The 17,200-nt window shown below is 41.9% G+C and overlaps 1 protein-coding gene across 4 annotated transcripts in view; it reads right to left on the bottom strand.

Annotated features, from left to right (window-relative positions):
• gria4b (glutamate receptor, ionotropic, AMPA 4b) overlaps positions 1-17,200 on the bottom strand; it is a 175,648-nt gene that overhangs the window by 9,847 nt on the left and 148,601 nt on the right. For all 4 annotated transcript variants that reach the window (XM_042309512.1, XM_042309511.1, XM_042309514.1 and 1 more), the window contains exons 11-13: positions 16,849-17,200; positions 5,123-5,321; positions 4,268-4,515 (exon numbers count right to left, since the gene is read on the bottom strand). The exon at positions 16,849-17,200 is cut by the window's right edge and continues 22 nt beyond it. In XM_042309512.1, coding sequence (XP_042165446.1) covers positions 4,268-4,515; positions 5,123-5,321; positions 16,849-17,200 — 799 coding nt within the window. The remainder of the gene's footprint in view (positions 1-4,267; positions 4,516-5,122; positions 5,322-16,848) is intronic.

The following is a 17,200-nucleotide window of genomic DNA, read 5'->3' on the forward strand; positions in this document are numbered from 1 at the left end:
CAGGGGGCAAAGCCTAACTTCCACTTAAGTCATACATTTTCACTTAGTCATGCAGTGATGTCAATGGGAGAAGTTATATTTTGACTTGAGTGGAAATTTGTATTTGCCCCACAGATTGGACCCTTATACACAGAACGGACAATCCTCAAGTTGGAACTTGGTTCACTTCAATTTGAGCCAAGGAAACTAAATTACAGTATGTCCATTTTTCCCTTGTGGCCACTGACCAGAATGTATTTTGTCTTTCTTCACACAACCTGATTGATAGTTAGACACCATTACACATTTTGTGCATCCAAAATGGTGCATATATTGACCAGGGCCCATAGGGAAATGATTGTGTAGTAACGTCATGTTATATATACTGTATATTTTGATTCAGAGGAGTAAAACTTGCATCAAGAGAGATTTGTCCACGTGCATTCAGTGCCTTTCAGCTCGACTTTGCAGTAATATCAAGTACACACCATAAATGAGAGAGACAGAAATGTAACTGATAGCAACATTAGTAAAATAACTATTTCAGTAAAAGCTGATGAGAAGAGAAGAAAATATAATTAAACATCTAACCCTTTTAGAGACACTTTAAGGTTAATGCCGTGGGAAATTGCAGCCTTGTCTGACATTATAGCTGCTTTGCATGCTGATTGGTGGGTTTCCATGGTGACCAGGAGAAGTGACTGACAGAAGATGTTGGGCACGTTTCCCTGCCCATGCGTTACTGACACATGCCAGATCTGACAATGTCTGGATAGGTATTTTACGTATCAGCTAACAACATCCCATGTTATAGCAATTTGACAGTTGATGACACAGTCGAGGATGTGGCACGCAACCAATGGTTGATGCATGCCACATCTGAGCAGGGGAAAGCAACCGATAATAATGCTGAAAAAAATTGACTCCATCGGGAACTACCATGATCTGTCAGTGACTCCGCTTGCAGAAAACAGTGGGTAAATCCTGCACCAGTTGTTGTTTGCATTGCAAACTCATGTTGTTCCATTCTAGAGAAGCACAGTCAGTGGAATTTACAGACAGGTAAGGATTGATGTTGAATTGTGGAAATAGTGTGTGTGCGTGCATGCGTCTGTGTGTCTTGCAATGCGAATGTCCAGCCCACCTCAGGATTCCCCACTTTCCAGCAATCATTTTCTTGTTTTTGTGGGGTGTTAATTCACTTGTCACATAATTGTTGCTGGATCAAATTATTTAAAAAGAAAAGCAATGCACATTCCAACTCTTGCTTGTGCAAAACACATGTTCCTGTTGATTGTACAATTGCACAAGCGTCTGTTATGACCGCTCAAACACTTGCCAGTGCTGTAGTTCCGTCAACAAGTATTGAGTATCCTACTCCATTATGCAGCTGGTACATTTATCAGAACTGTGTTCTTGACATTTTACCAATTTTGACGACCGTTGCTAGTGTGTTTATAAGCACTTTGTAGCAACTGCTGATGTAAAAAGGGCTTTATAAAATAAACATTATTGATTGATTGATTGAGAGAGACAGAATGCTCTGTAGGCCCTACAGAGGGTCAGGGTCAGGTGGTCAACAACATAGATCTATAGTTAGTTTACATACTGCACTGAGGTGTTCCTCTCTACAGTTTACATGTGATCATGGCTATTTGTTCCATTTTCCATGTATTAAAGGATATATGGTAAACCAGAAGCAGTATTCACTAATATATAGTCTGAGCATTATAGTATAGGCTGAGATAACTTGCTAAGGGGTGCTTGTTTGCTTTTATCATTTGCAGTGTCTTTTCCCTCCCAAAAATAACATTATCTCACTCATTCTAAAAAAAACTGTGAAAATGCAAGTTAACTTTTATCAGTCCTTTCGCAATGGATTCATGAAAATGTGGCCAGTACACACAGGAACACACACTAGTTTTGGCGAAGTGAAACTAACTCCCTGTGGTGACTGGGATGTTTTTTTTTTTAGGCAAGTCTGTAAATTCCACTGTGTATAAAGCAGCTCTAATCTAGCCAAGTCAGACAGGACTGATCATTGACATGGCTCGCATTCACATCACTTATATCCCACTATCTCATATGACATTCACATGACTTACAGTTCAAGTCGAAAGTTTACATTACACATAGGTTGGAGTCATAAAAACTAATTTTTTAACTTCTCCACAAATTTCTTGTTAACAAACTATAGTTTTGGCAAGTCGGTTAGGACATCTACTTTGTGCATGACACAAGTAATTTTCCAACACTTGTTTACAGACAGATTATTTCACTTATAATTCACTGTATCACAATTCCAGTGGGTCATAAGTTTACATACACTAAGTTGACTGTGCCTTTAACAGCTTGGAAAATTCCAGAAAATGTCATCATGGCTTTAGAAACTTCTGATAGACTAATTGACATCATTTGAGTCAATTGTAGGTGTACCTGTGGATGTATTTCAAGGCCTACCTTCAAATTCAGTGCCTCTTTGCTTGACATTATGGGAAATCAAAAGAAATCAGCCAAAACCTTGTAGACCTCCACAAGTCTGGTTCATCCTTGGGAGCAATTTCCAAACGCCTGAAGGTACCACGTTCATCTGTACAAACAATAGTATGCAAGTACTGTATAAACACCATGGGACCACGCAGCCGTCATTCCGCTCAGGAAGGAGACGCGTTCTGTCTCCTAGAGATTAACGTACTTTAGTGTGAAAAGTGCAAATCAATCCCAGAACAACAGCAAAAGACCTTGTGAAGATGCTGGAGGAAACAGGTACAAAAGTATCTATATCCACAGTAAAACAAGTCCTATATCGACATAACCTGAAAGGCCGCTCAGCAAGGCAGAAGACACTGCTCCAAAACCGCCATAAAAAAGCCAGACTACGGTTTGCAACTGCACATGGGGACAAAGGTCGTACTTTTTGGAGAAATGTCCTCTGGTCTTATGAAACAAAAATAGAACTGTTTGGCCATAATGACCATCGTTATGTTTGGAGGAAAAAAGGGGAAGCTTGCAAGCCCGAAGAACACCATCCCAACCGTGAAGTACGGGGGTGGCAGCATCATGTTGTTGGGGTGCTTTGCTGCAGGAGGGCCTGGTGCACTTCACAAAATAGATGGCTTCATGAGGAAGGAAAATGATGTGGATATATTGAAGCAACATCTCAAAACATCAGTTAAAGTTAAAGCTTGGTCGCAAATGGGTCTTTGAAATGGACAATGACCCAAGCATACTTCCAAAGTTGTGGCAAAATGGCTTAAGGACAACAAAGTCAAGGTTTTGGAGTGGCCATCACAAAGCCCTGACCTCAATCCCATAGAACATTTGTAGGCAGAACTGAAAATGCGTGTGCGAGCAAGGAGGCCTACAAACCTGACTCAGTTACACCAGCTCTGTCAGGAGGAATGGGCCAAAATTCACCCAACTTATTGTGGGAAGCTTATGGAAGGCTACCCAAAATGTTTGACCCAATTTAAACAATTTAAAGGCAATGCTACCAAATCCTAATTGAGTGTATGTAAACATTTGACCAACAGGGAATGTGATGAAAGAAATAAAAGCTGAAATAAATCATTCTCTCTAATATTATTCTGACATTTCACATTCTTAAAATAAAGTGGTGATCCTAACTGACCTAAGACAGAGAATTTTTACTAGGATTAAATGTCATGAATTGTGAAAAACTGAGTTTAAATATATTTGGCTAAGGTGTATGTAAACTTCCGACTTCAACTGTATATCCGACCATCTCATATGACATTCACTATGTCTACGTCCCAAATAGCACTCTTTTCCCTAAATAGTGCAGTTTGTGTCGCAACATTTCGTTAACCTTGCCAAAATTCCCCAGGTTTTCCAGAAATCCCAGTTCGGGATATTCCCGGATTCAGAAGGGAATAAGCAGAAAATCCAGGAATTTGCAGAAAGTTGCCAGTATTTTTGCAACATTGGTCATAGTAATATATTAGAGTAATATTTGGACTTATCTAGGGCCTTTCAACATACTGTTTCAACTCCCACTGGCACACCAACACAAAGCAGCACAAACATTACCTGACACCGAAGAAGTAGAGCTGCAACAAAAACAACTTTTGCCATGACCACATGCACACCAAACACAAATGTAAAAGCCACTACCTTAACCTTCATGATCACTATGCATGAAAAAAAATTCCAACCCAAATAAGTGTTACATGAGCGTTATTATACATGTTCAGGCAGCACGCCAGGGAAGGTGGAATAACATAACAACACGCACAGCTTGGACATATTGTTATACTACTCCACCCACCTTAACAGTGAACCCTTGGGGGTGGCCACTCCGTATCCTTTGGAGTCCAGGTTGCCGCCGACCTTCATGGTGTCGCAGGGTTTCCGCTGTTCTGTGTACTCGTTCATGGTTGACTCCAATAGGAAAGCGTACTTCCCTTTGCTCTTCCGCACACGTACAACCCCCTCCTGGGTGTTCTTGGTAAACACAGTCGGTTCGGCTGACTTCATGTAGCCCCACATCTTCTCGTATACTGCGATCTTTGACCTCTGTGGTTGGTTTGGGTCAGATCGGAGGAGGGGTGGAGGAAGAGTAGAGGTGGAGGAGGGTGGAGAGAGAGCATAGAGCGAGCATAGCCACATAGAGAGGAGGACATGGGGAGTTAGTTAGTGTACTGTAAAGATTTACTGGTGGAGTGAATATTGACTGGAAACAGTTACTGTAAAAACACACACTCCTCCCCCAGTGAATGATTATGCTTGAGTGAACTGATCAGTATTGAGTACAACACATGGTGTCGTGTGTGTGTGTGTGAGCTGATCTGTTCAATACTACTCACCCTATAACTTCATATTCCTACATACACAAAAAGCCTATGAAATACAGATGTAGGATCTTAATTTGATCACCCTGTTCTAGGAGAACTGGAAATGTAAAGCTTCTAGTGTACTAGAGGTTTAAAAAGGCTTCTGAAGTTTTTAATTTCCACTTTGATTTTCACTTTTTTTTAAATGTCCATTAATTATAATCCACATAATAATTCACATTTCCTGTTGCTGTAGGTAACTGCCTCAAATGAAGATCTTACATCTGTAGGACAAGGCTATAATATGATAAAACAGACACAGCTGGTGTCTAGTCCAGCACTATACTCACCCTGAAGAACTCTTTAGTGGAGCCGGAGTCTAGGGTACCGTAGGCGATGTCTGTCTGTTTAGCCAGGTCCTCAGCACTCTCTATAGGGGACACCATCCTCTCTACTGTGAGGAAGGCAGCCAGGTTGGCCGTGTAGGAGGAGATAATGATGAGTGTGAAGAACCACCACACACCACCCACAATACGCCCCGACAGAGACCTGGGGGAGAGAGAGAGGAAGAGGAAGGAGAGGGGAGGAGGGAGAGGAGGAGAGGAGAGAGAGGACGGGGGAAGGAAGGAGGAGAGGAATAAGGGAAGTGTGGAGGAGAGAATGAGAAGGAGGGGGAGTAACAAAAGAGTGAGCATGGCGAGGAAAAGAGAAGAGGAGAGTAGGGGGTGTGATAGACAGAAGAGTCCATCAATAACACTCATTATTATGAATCAACACAAATCCACAAACTGTATTAAGAAGTGAGAGTGAGTTACAGACAAACGTATCGGTGACCTGTGTGGTCTAGCGGTTAGAGCTGCTGACCCTGACACACGTATACAGTGCATTCAGGAAGTCTTTAGACCCAGTCCATTTCCCACGTTTTGTTACTTTACAGCCTCACTCTAAAATGGATTAAACATAAGCCCTACCATTCAAAAGGTTGGGGTCACTTAGACATTTCCTTGTTTTTGAAAGAAAAGCACTTTTTTTGTCCATTAAAATAACATCAAATTGATCAGAAATACAGTGTAGACATTGTTAATGTTGTAAATTACTATTGTAGCTGGAAACAGCTGATTTTAAATGGAATATCATCACTCCTGTGTTCCAATGGCACGTTGTGTATGCTAATCCAAGTTTATCAATTTAAAAAGATAATTGATCATTAGAAAACTATTTTGCAATTATGTTAGCACAGCTGAAAACTGTTGTCTAATTAAAGAGGTAATAAAACTGACCTTTAGACTAGTTGAGTGTCTAGAGCATCAGCATTTGTGGGTTTGATTACAAGCTCAAAATGGCTAGAAACAAAGACCTTTCTTCTGAAACTCGTCAGTCTATTCTTGTTCTGAGAAATGAAGACTATTCCATGTGAGAAATTGCCAAGAAACTGAAGATCTCATACAACGCTGTGTACTACTCCCTTCACAGAACAGAGCAAACTGGCTCTAACCAGAATAGAAAGAGGAGCGGGAGTCCCCGGTGCACAACTGAGCAAGAGGACAAGTACATTAGAATGTCTAATTTGAGAAACAGACGCCTCACATGTCCTCAACTGGCAGCTTCATTAAATAGTACCCGCAAAACACCAGTCTCAACGTCAACAGTGAAGAGGCGACTCCGGGATGCTGGCCTTCTAAGCAGAGTTCCTCTGTTCAGTGTCTGTGTTCTTTTGCCCATCTTAAACTTTTCTTTTTATTGGCCAGTCTGAGATACGTCTTTTTCTTTGCATCTCTGCCTAGAAGGCCAGCTGTGGGGATGTTTTTCAGCGGCAATGAGTGGGAGACTAGTCAGGATTGAGGGTAAGATGAACGGATTGAGGGAAAGATGAATGGAGCTAAGTACCTGCTCCAGAGCACACTCCCCATCCAACCTGACAGAGCTTCAGAGGATCTGCAGAGAAGAATCAGAGAAACTCCCCAAATACAGGTGTGTGAAGCTTGTAGCGTCATACCCTAGAAGACTCAAGGCTGTAATTGCTGCCAAAGGTGCTTCAACAAAGTACTGAGTAAAGGGTCTGAATACTTATGTAAATGTGATATTTCTTTGGATAATAATTTTAAAAACTCTTTAGTTTGTCATTATGGAGTATTGTGTGTAGATTTATGAGGGAAAAAAATATTTAATCGGTTTTAGAATAAGGCTGTAACGTAACAAACTGTGGAAAAAGTCAAGTGGCCTGAATACATCTAAAAGTCGGAATGGGTTCAAATCCGGTCTACTGCCCTTCTGACTCGCAATCTCACCTACTTTTCCTTCACTGTCCTTTCTCAACAAATAAATCCCCCCCCAAACCCCCAATAATAATAACTTATCCAATGTGCCAATAGGTAATTTGGGAACAGAGTGCTATTCTGCCAACCTACCACAGGGGGGAGCTCTAAGAGCACACTGACTTCACAACACCATCCAGCCCATATTCAGATCCACCTTAAGGCAAAGTGGCTCATTAAAACCCAATGCGCTTCTGTGTCAATCTCTTTCTCTCTTTCTTTCTTTCTTTCTTTCTTTCTTTCTTTCTTTCTTTCTTTCTTTCTTTCAATGTTTATTGGTGAGTTGAAAAGAGCTGGCAGTGCTTTGGAGAGCGACCGACGACGTCACACAGTGCTCCCTCCGTTCAGCTCTGTTTTTGTCTTGTTTGTTGGCTCAAGGGAGACAGATAAGCCGACTCTCAAGCGAGCGGGGGGAAGGTTGTGAGGAGAGTCAAACATAATGGTGCATTGGAGTTAACAAACAATGTTCTCTCTCCACCTTCGGTACAAACCAAACATAGAGAGAAGCTCTCTGAACGGAGAGAGTGCTCCCTCCGTTCAGTTCCTGTTGTTTTGTCAAACTCAGCATTTTCACACCATTTCACAAGTCGATGCCGACCTGAAACAAGCCTTTTCATGATTCACATTACCGTGCAGACCTGAACCGACCCAAACCGTACACTGCTGAACTGGCATGGTTATTTCATTTTTTTTATTTTCTCATGGCCCTTTCTTTCCAGCACACAGTGACTATGGTAGATGTGCACCCAGGCCAGTGCAGTACAGCTCTGCTCAGTAATGTGAAAAGGGTGTAAGAAGGGACTTTCTGAAAATATTCCACATCACCGACCCGTTCCCCTTATTGCACACTGTGTCCCCTCTAGTCTTGTCCCTAGAACATGCCACCAACCTCTCTCACACACCCTGTGTCACATTGGGGCTGTGCTTGTGCCCAACATATAGCAAAGATCTCACCAAACAAGAGCCGCAGCAGCAAAGCATGTACACTGAATGCTATGCTGTAGAATACATTACTATGCCCTCTTTTAACTCTGGATTTGAGTACAGATTCTCTCTCTCCCTCTGTATCTCTCTCTCTCTCCCTCTGTATCTCTGTCTGTCTCTCTCTCTCTCTCTCTCTCTCTCTCTGTATCTCTCTCTCTCTCTCTCTCTCTCTCTCTCTCTCTCTCTCTCTCTCTCTCTCTCTCTCTCTCTCTCTCTCTCTCTCTCTCTCTCTCTCTCTCTCTCTCTCTCTCTCTCTCTCTCTCTCTCTCTCTCTCTCTCTCTCTCTCTCTCTCTCTCTCTCTCTCTCTCTCTCTCTCTCTCTCTCTCTCTCTCTCTCTCTCTCTCTCTCTCTCTCTCTCTCTCTCTCTCTCTCTTCTCTATTATTATTATTATTATTATTATTATTTCTCTCTCGGTTTCACTCTCACCCTTTCGAGTAGCCAGCATCTGTGACTAAGGACAGACAGTTAGCCAGGGGGCTCCCTCTTTCCAGTCTGTTGATCCGAGGTGACTCTAGTGACTTTCATCCATGTTGACAGATTGGCATACCCTGATGGTCCATGGCCAACTGAGGGAAGGAAGGGGGGGGGAGGAGGTTGTTATCTGGGGAGGGATCATCGCTGCCATACGGTTGCCCCTATGGGATGGGGAATGGTACAGTCTGACCCTGGGTTTAGCATGTTACATGGGTGATGGGAGCGAGACAGCCGTGTTACAAGGGAGACGGGACTGGGAACGTCAATGGGGAATGTGATTGTGTCTGCGATTGTGTGTGTGCATGCATGAGTGTCTGCAGGCCCCGGTCAAAAGTATTGCACTATGGAATTGGATACCATTTCAGATGCAGCCCTAACTGCCTTTGGAGTGGTGACTCGAGTGGGGACTTGTCCAATGTATCCCAGTGTATTGAGTCACTCAGTGAAGCGGAGATAGACTAGCTGCTGCTGGCTGCTGCTGCTTTGGCCAGTCCGAGCGGCCTGCCTCACTGTAATCAGGTTGGTTCAGCCTCACACAGACAAAGATTAGCAGTGGAGCCTGTGGAGCCTGGAGCCCAGACGTGTCCATCATGCTACACCAGAGACCCAGCGCAACCTACATATTGAAGTGGTGACACATACCCACACATACTGTACACACACACACACACACACACACACACACACACACACACACACACACACACACACACACACACACACACACACACACACACACACACACACACACACACACACACACACACACACACACACACACACACACACACAAGCCTGTTGCTGAAACACACATACTGTATGGAGGTATAGAGGTTCTATTTTTGCTAAGGGTCAAAATGCCCCAGCCCCCCACTGACCATGCGACCTTACTCTTTCATAACACACACACGATTAGACACACACACACTATTAGAGACACATACACTTGAATTCCTACAAAACTGTCACTGCAACATCTCTCTCAGCCGGTGTTAGCCACAGAGAGATGTGTGTGTGTGTGACTCACCATGCACATACTTTCATTATTTGATGTCTGCATGAGTTGTGTGTTTGTGGACAGGTAATCAGGATCACAGCATCTGATGTACAATATTACATAATAGCAGAGATATACTGTATAAAGAGTGAATTAGGAGAGAGAGGGAAGATATATATATCTAGAGAGAGAGAAAGAGAGAGAGTGAGAGAGAGAGAGAAAGAGAGGAGAGCCACATAAGGTTGACCTTGAGAAGAGCCTAAATAAATGACGAGGTGTTGTCCGTTCCCAGCATGATACGCCCCCAGGCTAGCCACTATTGCTTTAGTTATTCATGCTATCCCCCTCTCCCTCTCCTCCTCTCCCTACTTCCCTCCCTCCATCTCTCCATTGCTACCCTGATGAAGAATGAAAACACCTGGAAATCCTGGAAATCTATTTGACCCTACATGAGCCTGTACAAATTCACACTCTCTCAAGCCAAAATGATATTCATATAAATGGTAGGGCAGACCGAAGCAATCAGCACTGACCAAACAGGCCAAACTTATCGCACCTGCTCAATTAGACCAGACTAGAGTAAGGGAGCATAACCAACACAGGTCAAGGTTGAGTCAGGTTGTTGTAAAATGTAATGACTTACAGTACCTGGCTGAATATTTTTGGGACAAAAAAAGCCACCAAAACTTACAAGAAAATTTGTTACAGAAGGTACCACACTTGCAACCCCCCCCCCAACAAAATAAAAATGGCATTATTTTTTATATCTAGTTAAAAGTTGACATGGCAACATATTAGCTATGCTAGAATGTTTGGGTGCTTTAATGGCATCCAAAAATATGTCTGAATATTATTATGATAGTCTAAATTATGTAGTATTATCTGTCTAGTATCCTGAGTCAAAAACAGTGTCATGCGTGGCAAATGGCATCCTATCCCCTATATAGGGCACTACTTTGGACCAGGGACCATATGACTCACTATACACTATACAAAACGATACAGAACTATACAGTATACACTATACAGAACTACACGGGGAATAGGCTGCCATTAGTTACACTAAACTGGGATTTGTTCTCAATTAGGGTGCTCCCATGTCACCACTTCAATCACACACACTCCCCTCTCTCCCTCCCGTTGCCATGGAGATCTGGCATTACTGCCAGAGACAAGCACACAGGGATATTAGTTACTGCCTTAATTATTATGGGGTGCCTTGGGGAAACGTGTGTTTGTATGTCTTTCCCTCTCTTTTTCGCTCTCTCTCTCTCCCTGTGTGGGTATCTGAGGATCAGGATTAACCTTCATTAAAGTAAAGGATGGAACATCAGTAGCGGATAACCTTTAGACCTGTCAATCATCTCACCACTGGGTCTTCTTCTCCCATTGGATTGTGTACATATGTAGGATCTTATTTTGACATATATTGTCGCAGTAAAATAATCCTGCAGCAAGAGGATTTGATCATTTAGTCCATGTTGCTTGATCGATGGTTAGGCTATTAGCTGGCCAAAAGTAGGCAACATGAAAAGTGCAATACACTCGGAAAGTATTCAGGCCCCTTTACTTTTTCCACATTTTGTTACGTTACAGCCTTAATTCTAAAATGGATTAAATACATTTTAAATTAATACAATTTTAAATTGATTAAATACACCCTACAATGACAAAGCGAAAAACGTTTTTTAGAAATGTTTGCAAATGTATTCAAAATAGAAACAGAAATATCTTATTTACATAAAAATTCAAACCCTTCGATGTGAGACATGACATTGAGCTCAGGTGCATCCTGTTTCCATTGATCATCGTTGAAATGTTTCTACAACTAGATTGTAGTCCACCTGTGTTAAACTCAATTGATTGGACATTATTTGTAAAGGCACACACCTGTCTATATAAGGTCCCATAGTTGACAGTGCATGTCAGAGCAAAAACCAAGCCGAGGGTTTTCCTCTAGGATTCTGCCTGTGCTTAGCTCTATTACGTTTTTGTTTTATCCTAACAAACTCCCTAGTCCTTGCCGATGACAAGCATATGCATAACATGATGCAGCCACCAACATACTTCAAAAATGTGAAGAGTGGTACTCAGTGATGTGTTGTGTTGGATTCTTCCTAAACATAAAGCTTTGTATTCAGGACATAAAGTTAATTTCTTTGCCACATTTTTTGCAGTTTTACTTTAGTGCCTTGTTGCAAACAGGATGCATGTTTTGGGGAAAAAAAATATGTATAGGTTTCCTTCTTTTCACTGTCATTTAGATCAACAACACTATAATGTTGTTGATCTATCCTCAGTTTTCTCCTATCACAGCCATTAAACTATGTATCTGTTTTAAAGTCACCATTGGCCTCATGGTGAAATACTTGAGCGGTTTCCTTCCTCTCCGGCAACTGAGTTAGGAAAGACGCCTGTGTCTTTGTAGCGACTGGGTTTATTCATACACCATGCAAAGTGTAATTAAAATCCTTAAGTCTATTGAAGCAACAATGCTTCATTCTAATGAACATAATTAAAAATCCCCATCAAAATCTGTCAGTTTAAGCTAGAGATATGTTTTGTTTGCAAGGGCTATGTCTTAATCCACCATATCTGCCTACAGTATGTCGCCCTTCCACATCTGCCTACAGTATGTCGCCCTTCCACATCTGCCTACAGTATGTCGCCCTTCCACATCTGCGGTGAAAAGTGGCAGAGCTACAATGCTGTTTATCAGACCAGGAAACATCCCAAAAATCGGTCTTCTCACGAAAATGTATGTACGGTTTAGCCTAAAATCTCACTGTTCTCAATTTTGCTCTACGACCCCCACAAGTGTCACGGGTCTCATCTGAAGGTAACCAATACCAAAAATACATACAGTATATATTTCCCGGGCTTCAAAACCTTACGTTTTTTTACTCTCTTATTTTGCCATTTTTGAATGTGTTATTCGATGTGTTTCTATCGGCTAGGGTAATTAAGATCAACTTCAATATTTGATCAAAACATTTTTCAATATATATTTTTTTATACCTAAAGGGGTACTAAAATTCAAAATCAAATAGCTAAATGATCCATTGTATGAACATCTAAAAACTATTCCACGTGTTGTCTTGGTAGATTCCCTTCACCATGCTCAAAAGGATATGCAATGTCTGTTAAGCTCATTTTAACTGCTGAACGTATGTAGGCTTGCCATAACAAAGGGGTTGAATGCTTATTGACTCAAGACATTTCAGATTTTAATTAATCTGTAAAAATTTTGAAAACATAATTCCACTTTGACATTATGGGGTATTGTGTGTAGGCCAGTGACACAAAATATACATTTAATCCATTTGAAATGCAGGCTGTAACAATACAAAATGTGGAAAAAGTCAATTGGTGTGAATGTTTTCTGAAGGCACGGTATATGCCTTGCACGTACGCCAGCTTCCTTTCCTTCTCACTGCAGATGAGTGGTGTGCCATAGTCCTAAACCCTTCACTAAAACTGTGCCCTTGGCATTCCCTCATTTTCTCCACACTCCCAAAGTCCCCTAATCCCTCGGTGGAGGGGATTTGCATGTCCCCTTGTCAGGGTAAACTTCAGTCAACCCCCTCCGTAGTGAAGTTTTGGTGACAGATTGGGACAGGGCCTGTGGGATTACTGCAACTTTATCTGTGATAGGTGTGGGACAGACAGGCAGACAGACACAGTAGTCTGACCACACTGTGGAGAGACATAAGGACAACATGTAGACGAAATGTAGAGTTTCAATAGTAAACACTGACTAAACGACTAAACTGTAGCAGTAATAAAATTCCAGAAAACTTCCCAGAAATTCCCATGTTTTCCAGAAATCGCAGATGGAGGATTCCCATTTGGATTATTACTTGTCCTGCGTATTCCTTCTTGATTGCGAGAATCCCAAACGGGGATTTCTGGAAAACTTTTAGGAACGTTACCAGAATTATATACAGTATGTTGTGGATGAGGATCCCTTCTCATGGGAAATAAGTTAACTTAAGTGGACGACTTAAAATGAAGTGGACTTAAGTCAAAATCATAGGCCCACTATAGCTCCCTCAAGATAGAGGTGCTATAGGACGTTATAGGATGCTACGTAACGGGCGCTATCATTTCAACGGTGCTCTTGTCTTATGTACCTTAGTGTTCTCCATCTTGTGTATGCCTCTGCTCTGGTCCTGTGTAGGAGGGCTGAAAAATACAGGCTGGTTTTGGTCCCTCCTCTCCATTTTACACCATTCTTAATCTTAAATCTTAGAGGAACTGAAGATATCCATAGGAACCATTAAAGACTACAAGAGCTTAAACTTAAACTCAGCGATATGACGTGACCACGAGCAGCAGTATGAACCAAAGATAATACAGGGGAGATCAACCTTTTGCTTTCAGCTGTCTTTGTGTGTTTTGCGGAAGTCACCATAACTGCTATTGTAATGCTAACGTCATATCGCTGAGTTTAAAATAACTCTAAGGATCATAAAGCTGACCTGGGACCTATTTGACGTATGTCAAATACGTCCCTCAAGTCATTTTAAATATTCAACTGTGCTTGATTTAGTTTTCTCTGTATCATAGAGCAAATATAGTCCCAAAAGTGCAAACTCCAAACTAGACCAAGCACACCTCAAATACGTTTTTAAGTATTTGACACAGGATATTATCTAGGAAATTTGACCCAGGTCTGTCATGAAATTGCTACGAATATAACTACACAAATCCTAAAGATCTTCATCACGACTACAGAACAGCAGGCAGATGCTCTGTGAGTAGGCAGAAAGGTGTGTCACAGACAGGAAGCTTGACCCGGAAGCAATGACACCCAGCACTGACTGGTTACTGAATATTTTTTGGTGGTTCATGATCGGACGAGAGGTAGGTAATAGTAAATAATGGATGATATACCCTTTGACCTCTCATGCCTGTTGAACGCAGAACTACGGTGTATGAAACACACACCAGACACATCAGAGACAATGGGACAGCAGTCCAATTTCTTTCTAAAAAGACAGATCACAATGCACGCACAAACACACAAACACACACACGTACACACCAAAGCACAGCAGACAGTGGCTAAACTAGAAACTGGAAGCAGTGACGAGACATTCTTATTACAAACTACAGGCCAATGATTATTTACAGTGGCCAGAAAAAGTATGTGAACCCTTTGGAATTATCTGGATTTCTGCATAAATTGGTCATAAAATTAGATCTGGTCTTCATCTAAGTCACATCAACAGACAAACCCAGTCTGTTTAAACTAATAACAAACAAATTAATGTATTTTTCTTGTGTATATTGAATACATAATTGAAACATTCACAGTGTAGGTTGGAAAAAGTATGTGAACCCCTAGGCTAATGACTTCTCCAAAAGCTAATTGGAGTCAGGAGTCAGCTAACCTGGAGTACAATCATTGAGACGAGATTAGAGATGTTGGTTAGAGCTGCCCTGCCCTTTCCAGCTTTATGCAAGTCAACAATTCTTAATCTTGAGTCTTCTGAGATCTCTTCTGTTCGAGGCATGGTTCACATCAGGCAATGCTTCTTGTGAATAGCAAACTCAAATTTTGAGTGTTTATAAAGGGTTACAAATGTATCTCTAAAAGCCTTGATATTCATCAGTCCACGGTAAGACAAATGATCTATAAATGGAGAAATTTCAGCAATGATGCTACTCTCCCTAGGAGTGGTAGGTGTGGCTGTCCTGCAAAGATAACTGCAAGAGCACAACGCAGAATGCTCAATGAGGTTAAGAAGAATCTTAGAGTGTCAGCTAAGGACTTAATTAAAGAAATCTCTGGAACATGCTAACATCTCTGTTGACGAGTCTACGATACGTAAAACACTAAACAAGAATGGTGTTTATGGGAGGACACCATGGAAGCAGCAACTGCTGTCCAAAAAAAACATTGCTGTACGACTGAAGTTCACAAAAGAGCATCTTGATGTACCACAGCGCTACTGGCAAAGTATTCTGTGGACAGATTAAACTAAAGTTGAGTTGTTTGGAAGGAAGGAACACACTATGTGTGGAGAAAAAAAGGCACAGCACACCAACATCAAAACCTCATCCCAAGTGTAAAGTATGGTGGAGGGAGCATCATGGTTTGGGGCTGCTTTGCTGCCTTAGGGCCTGGACAGCTTGCTATCACTGATGGTAAAAAAAAAAAAAAAAAGTTTATCAAGACATTTTGCAGGAGAATGTAAGGCTATCTGTCCGCCAATTGAAGCTCAACAGAAGTTGAGTGATGCAACAGGACAACGACCCAAAACACAGAAGTAAATCAACAACAGAATGGCTTCAACAGAAGAAAACACGCCTTCTGGAGTGGAGTAGTCAGAGTCCTGACCTCAACCCGATTGAGATGCTGTGGCATGACCTCAAGAGAATGATTCACACCAGGCATCCCAAGAATATTGCTGAACTGAAACAGTTTTGTAACGAAGAATGGTCCAAAATTCCTCCTGACCGTTGTGCAGGTCTGCTCCTCAACTACAGAAAAAGTTTGGTTGAGGTTATTGCTGTCAAACTTAGGGACAACCAGTTATTAAATCCAAGGGTTCACATACTTTTCCCACCCTGGACTGTGAATGTTTACAGAGTGTGTTCAATAAAGAAATGAAAACGTATAATTGTTTGTGTGTTATTAGTTAAAGCAGACTGTGTTTGTCTATTGTTTTGACTTAGATGAAGATCAGATCAAATTGTAGGACCAATGTATGTAGAAGTCCAGGTAATTCCAAAGGGTTCACATACTTTTTCTTGCCACTGTAGCTATTTTCACATATGTGATATAAAGCGACAATTTTGGCGTGGATACAAAGGAGACAAAAAAACTATGGTGCAAATTTAAATTCTACAGAGTGGAGTAACTATGGTTGTTCTGCAACAGACAGTGAAGAGACTCATAGTTAGCCAGCGAATGAAACATGTATACTGTATGAGCCATAGCATCCCGAGGCAGCTGTTATCAATGGCAACCAGCCTTTAATACTCAACACAATAAAGAAAGGGACATTGTGGGGACATTTGGATGTAATGTAGTACTATGTGTTTCATTTATGTGTATATATCTCTAACCTAAGAGATGTTTGGATATAGTCTAGTACTATGTGTGTAATGTCGTACTGTGTGTGTAATGTAGTACTATGTGTATAATGGAGTAGTAGTAGTGACATATGTATCTCTCAGCTGGCCAAGGTATAATATTTCAGAATATATTGCTGTAGTAGTACGTGTGTACTGTAGTAGTATGTGTGTACTGTAGTATATCATGCAGTCTTAGTAGTAATGCATCTATCTCTCACCTCGGGGAGATGTCACATCCCTGCTGCATGAAGGCACCCAGGGAGAACCAGAGGGAGTTGAAGATGCCAAACTCGTTGGGGGGCTGGTCGCTGGGCGGACCGTCGGTACCCTCTTCGGGCTCCTCGGTGTGCCACTCGTACGGGCTGAAACGGCTGACCAGGAAGAGCACCACGCTTACGCCGATGTAGGCGAACACAATGCACATCCAGATCTCGTAGGCCAGCGGGTCCAGGAAGGAGAACACCCCAGGTTTGGACTTCTGGGGCTTCTTGATCATGATGGAGATGCCCAGCGACATGAAGGGCTTGGAGAAGTCGATCACCTCCTCCCGGACCAGCGTGATTGTCAATG

The sequence above is a fragment of the Oncorhynchus tshawytscha genome, linkage group LG30, assembly GCF_018296145.1.
Source record: "Oncorhynchus tshawytscha isolate Ot180627B linkage group LG30, Otsh_v2.0, whole genome shotgun sequence".
In the NCBI taxonomy this organism is placed as follows: domain Eukaryota; kingdom Metazoa; phylum Chordata; class Actinopteri; order Salmoniformes; family Salmonidae; genus Oncorhynchus; species Oncorhynchus tshawytscha.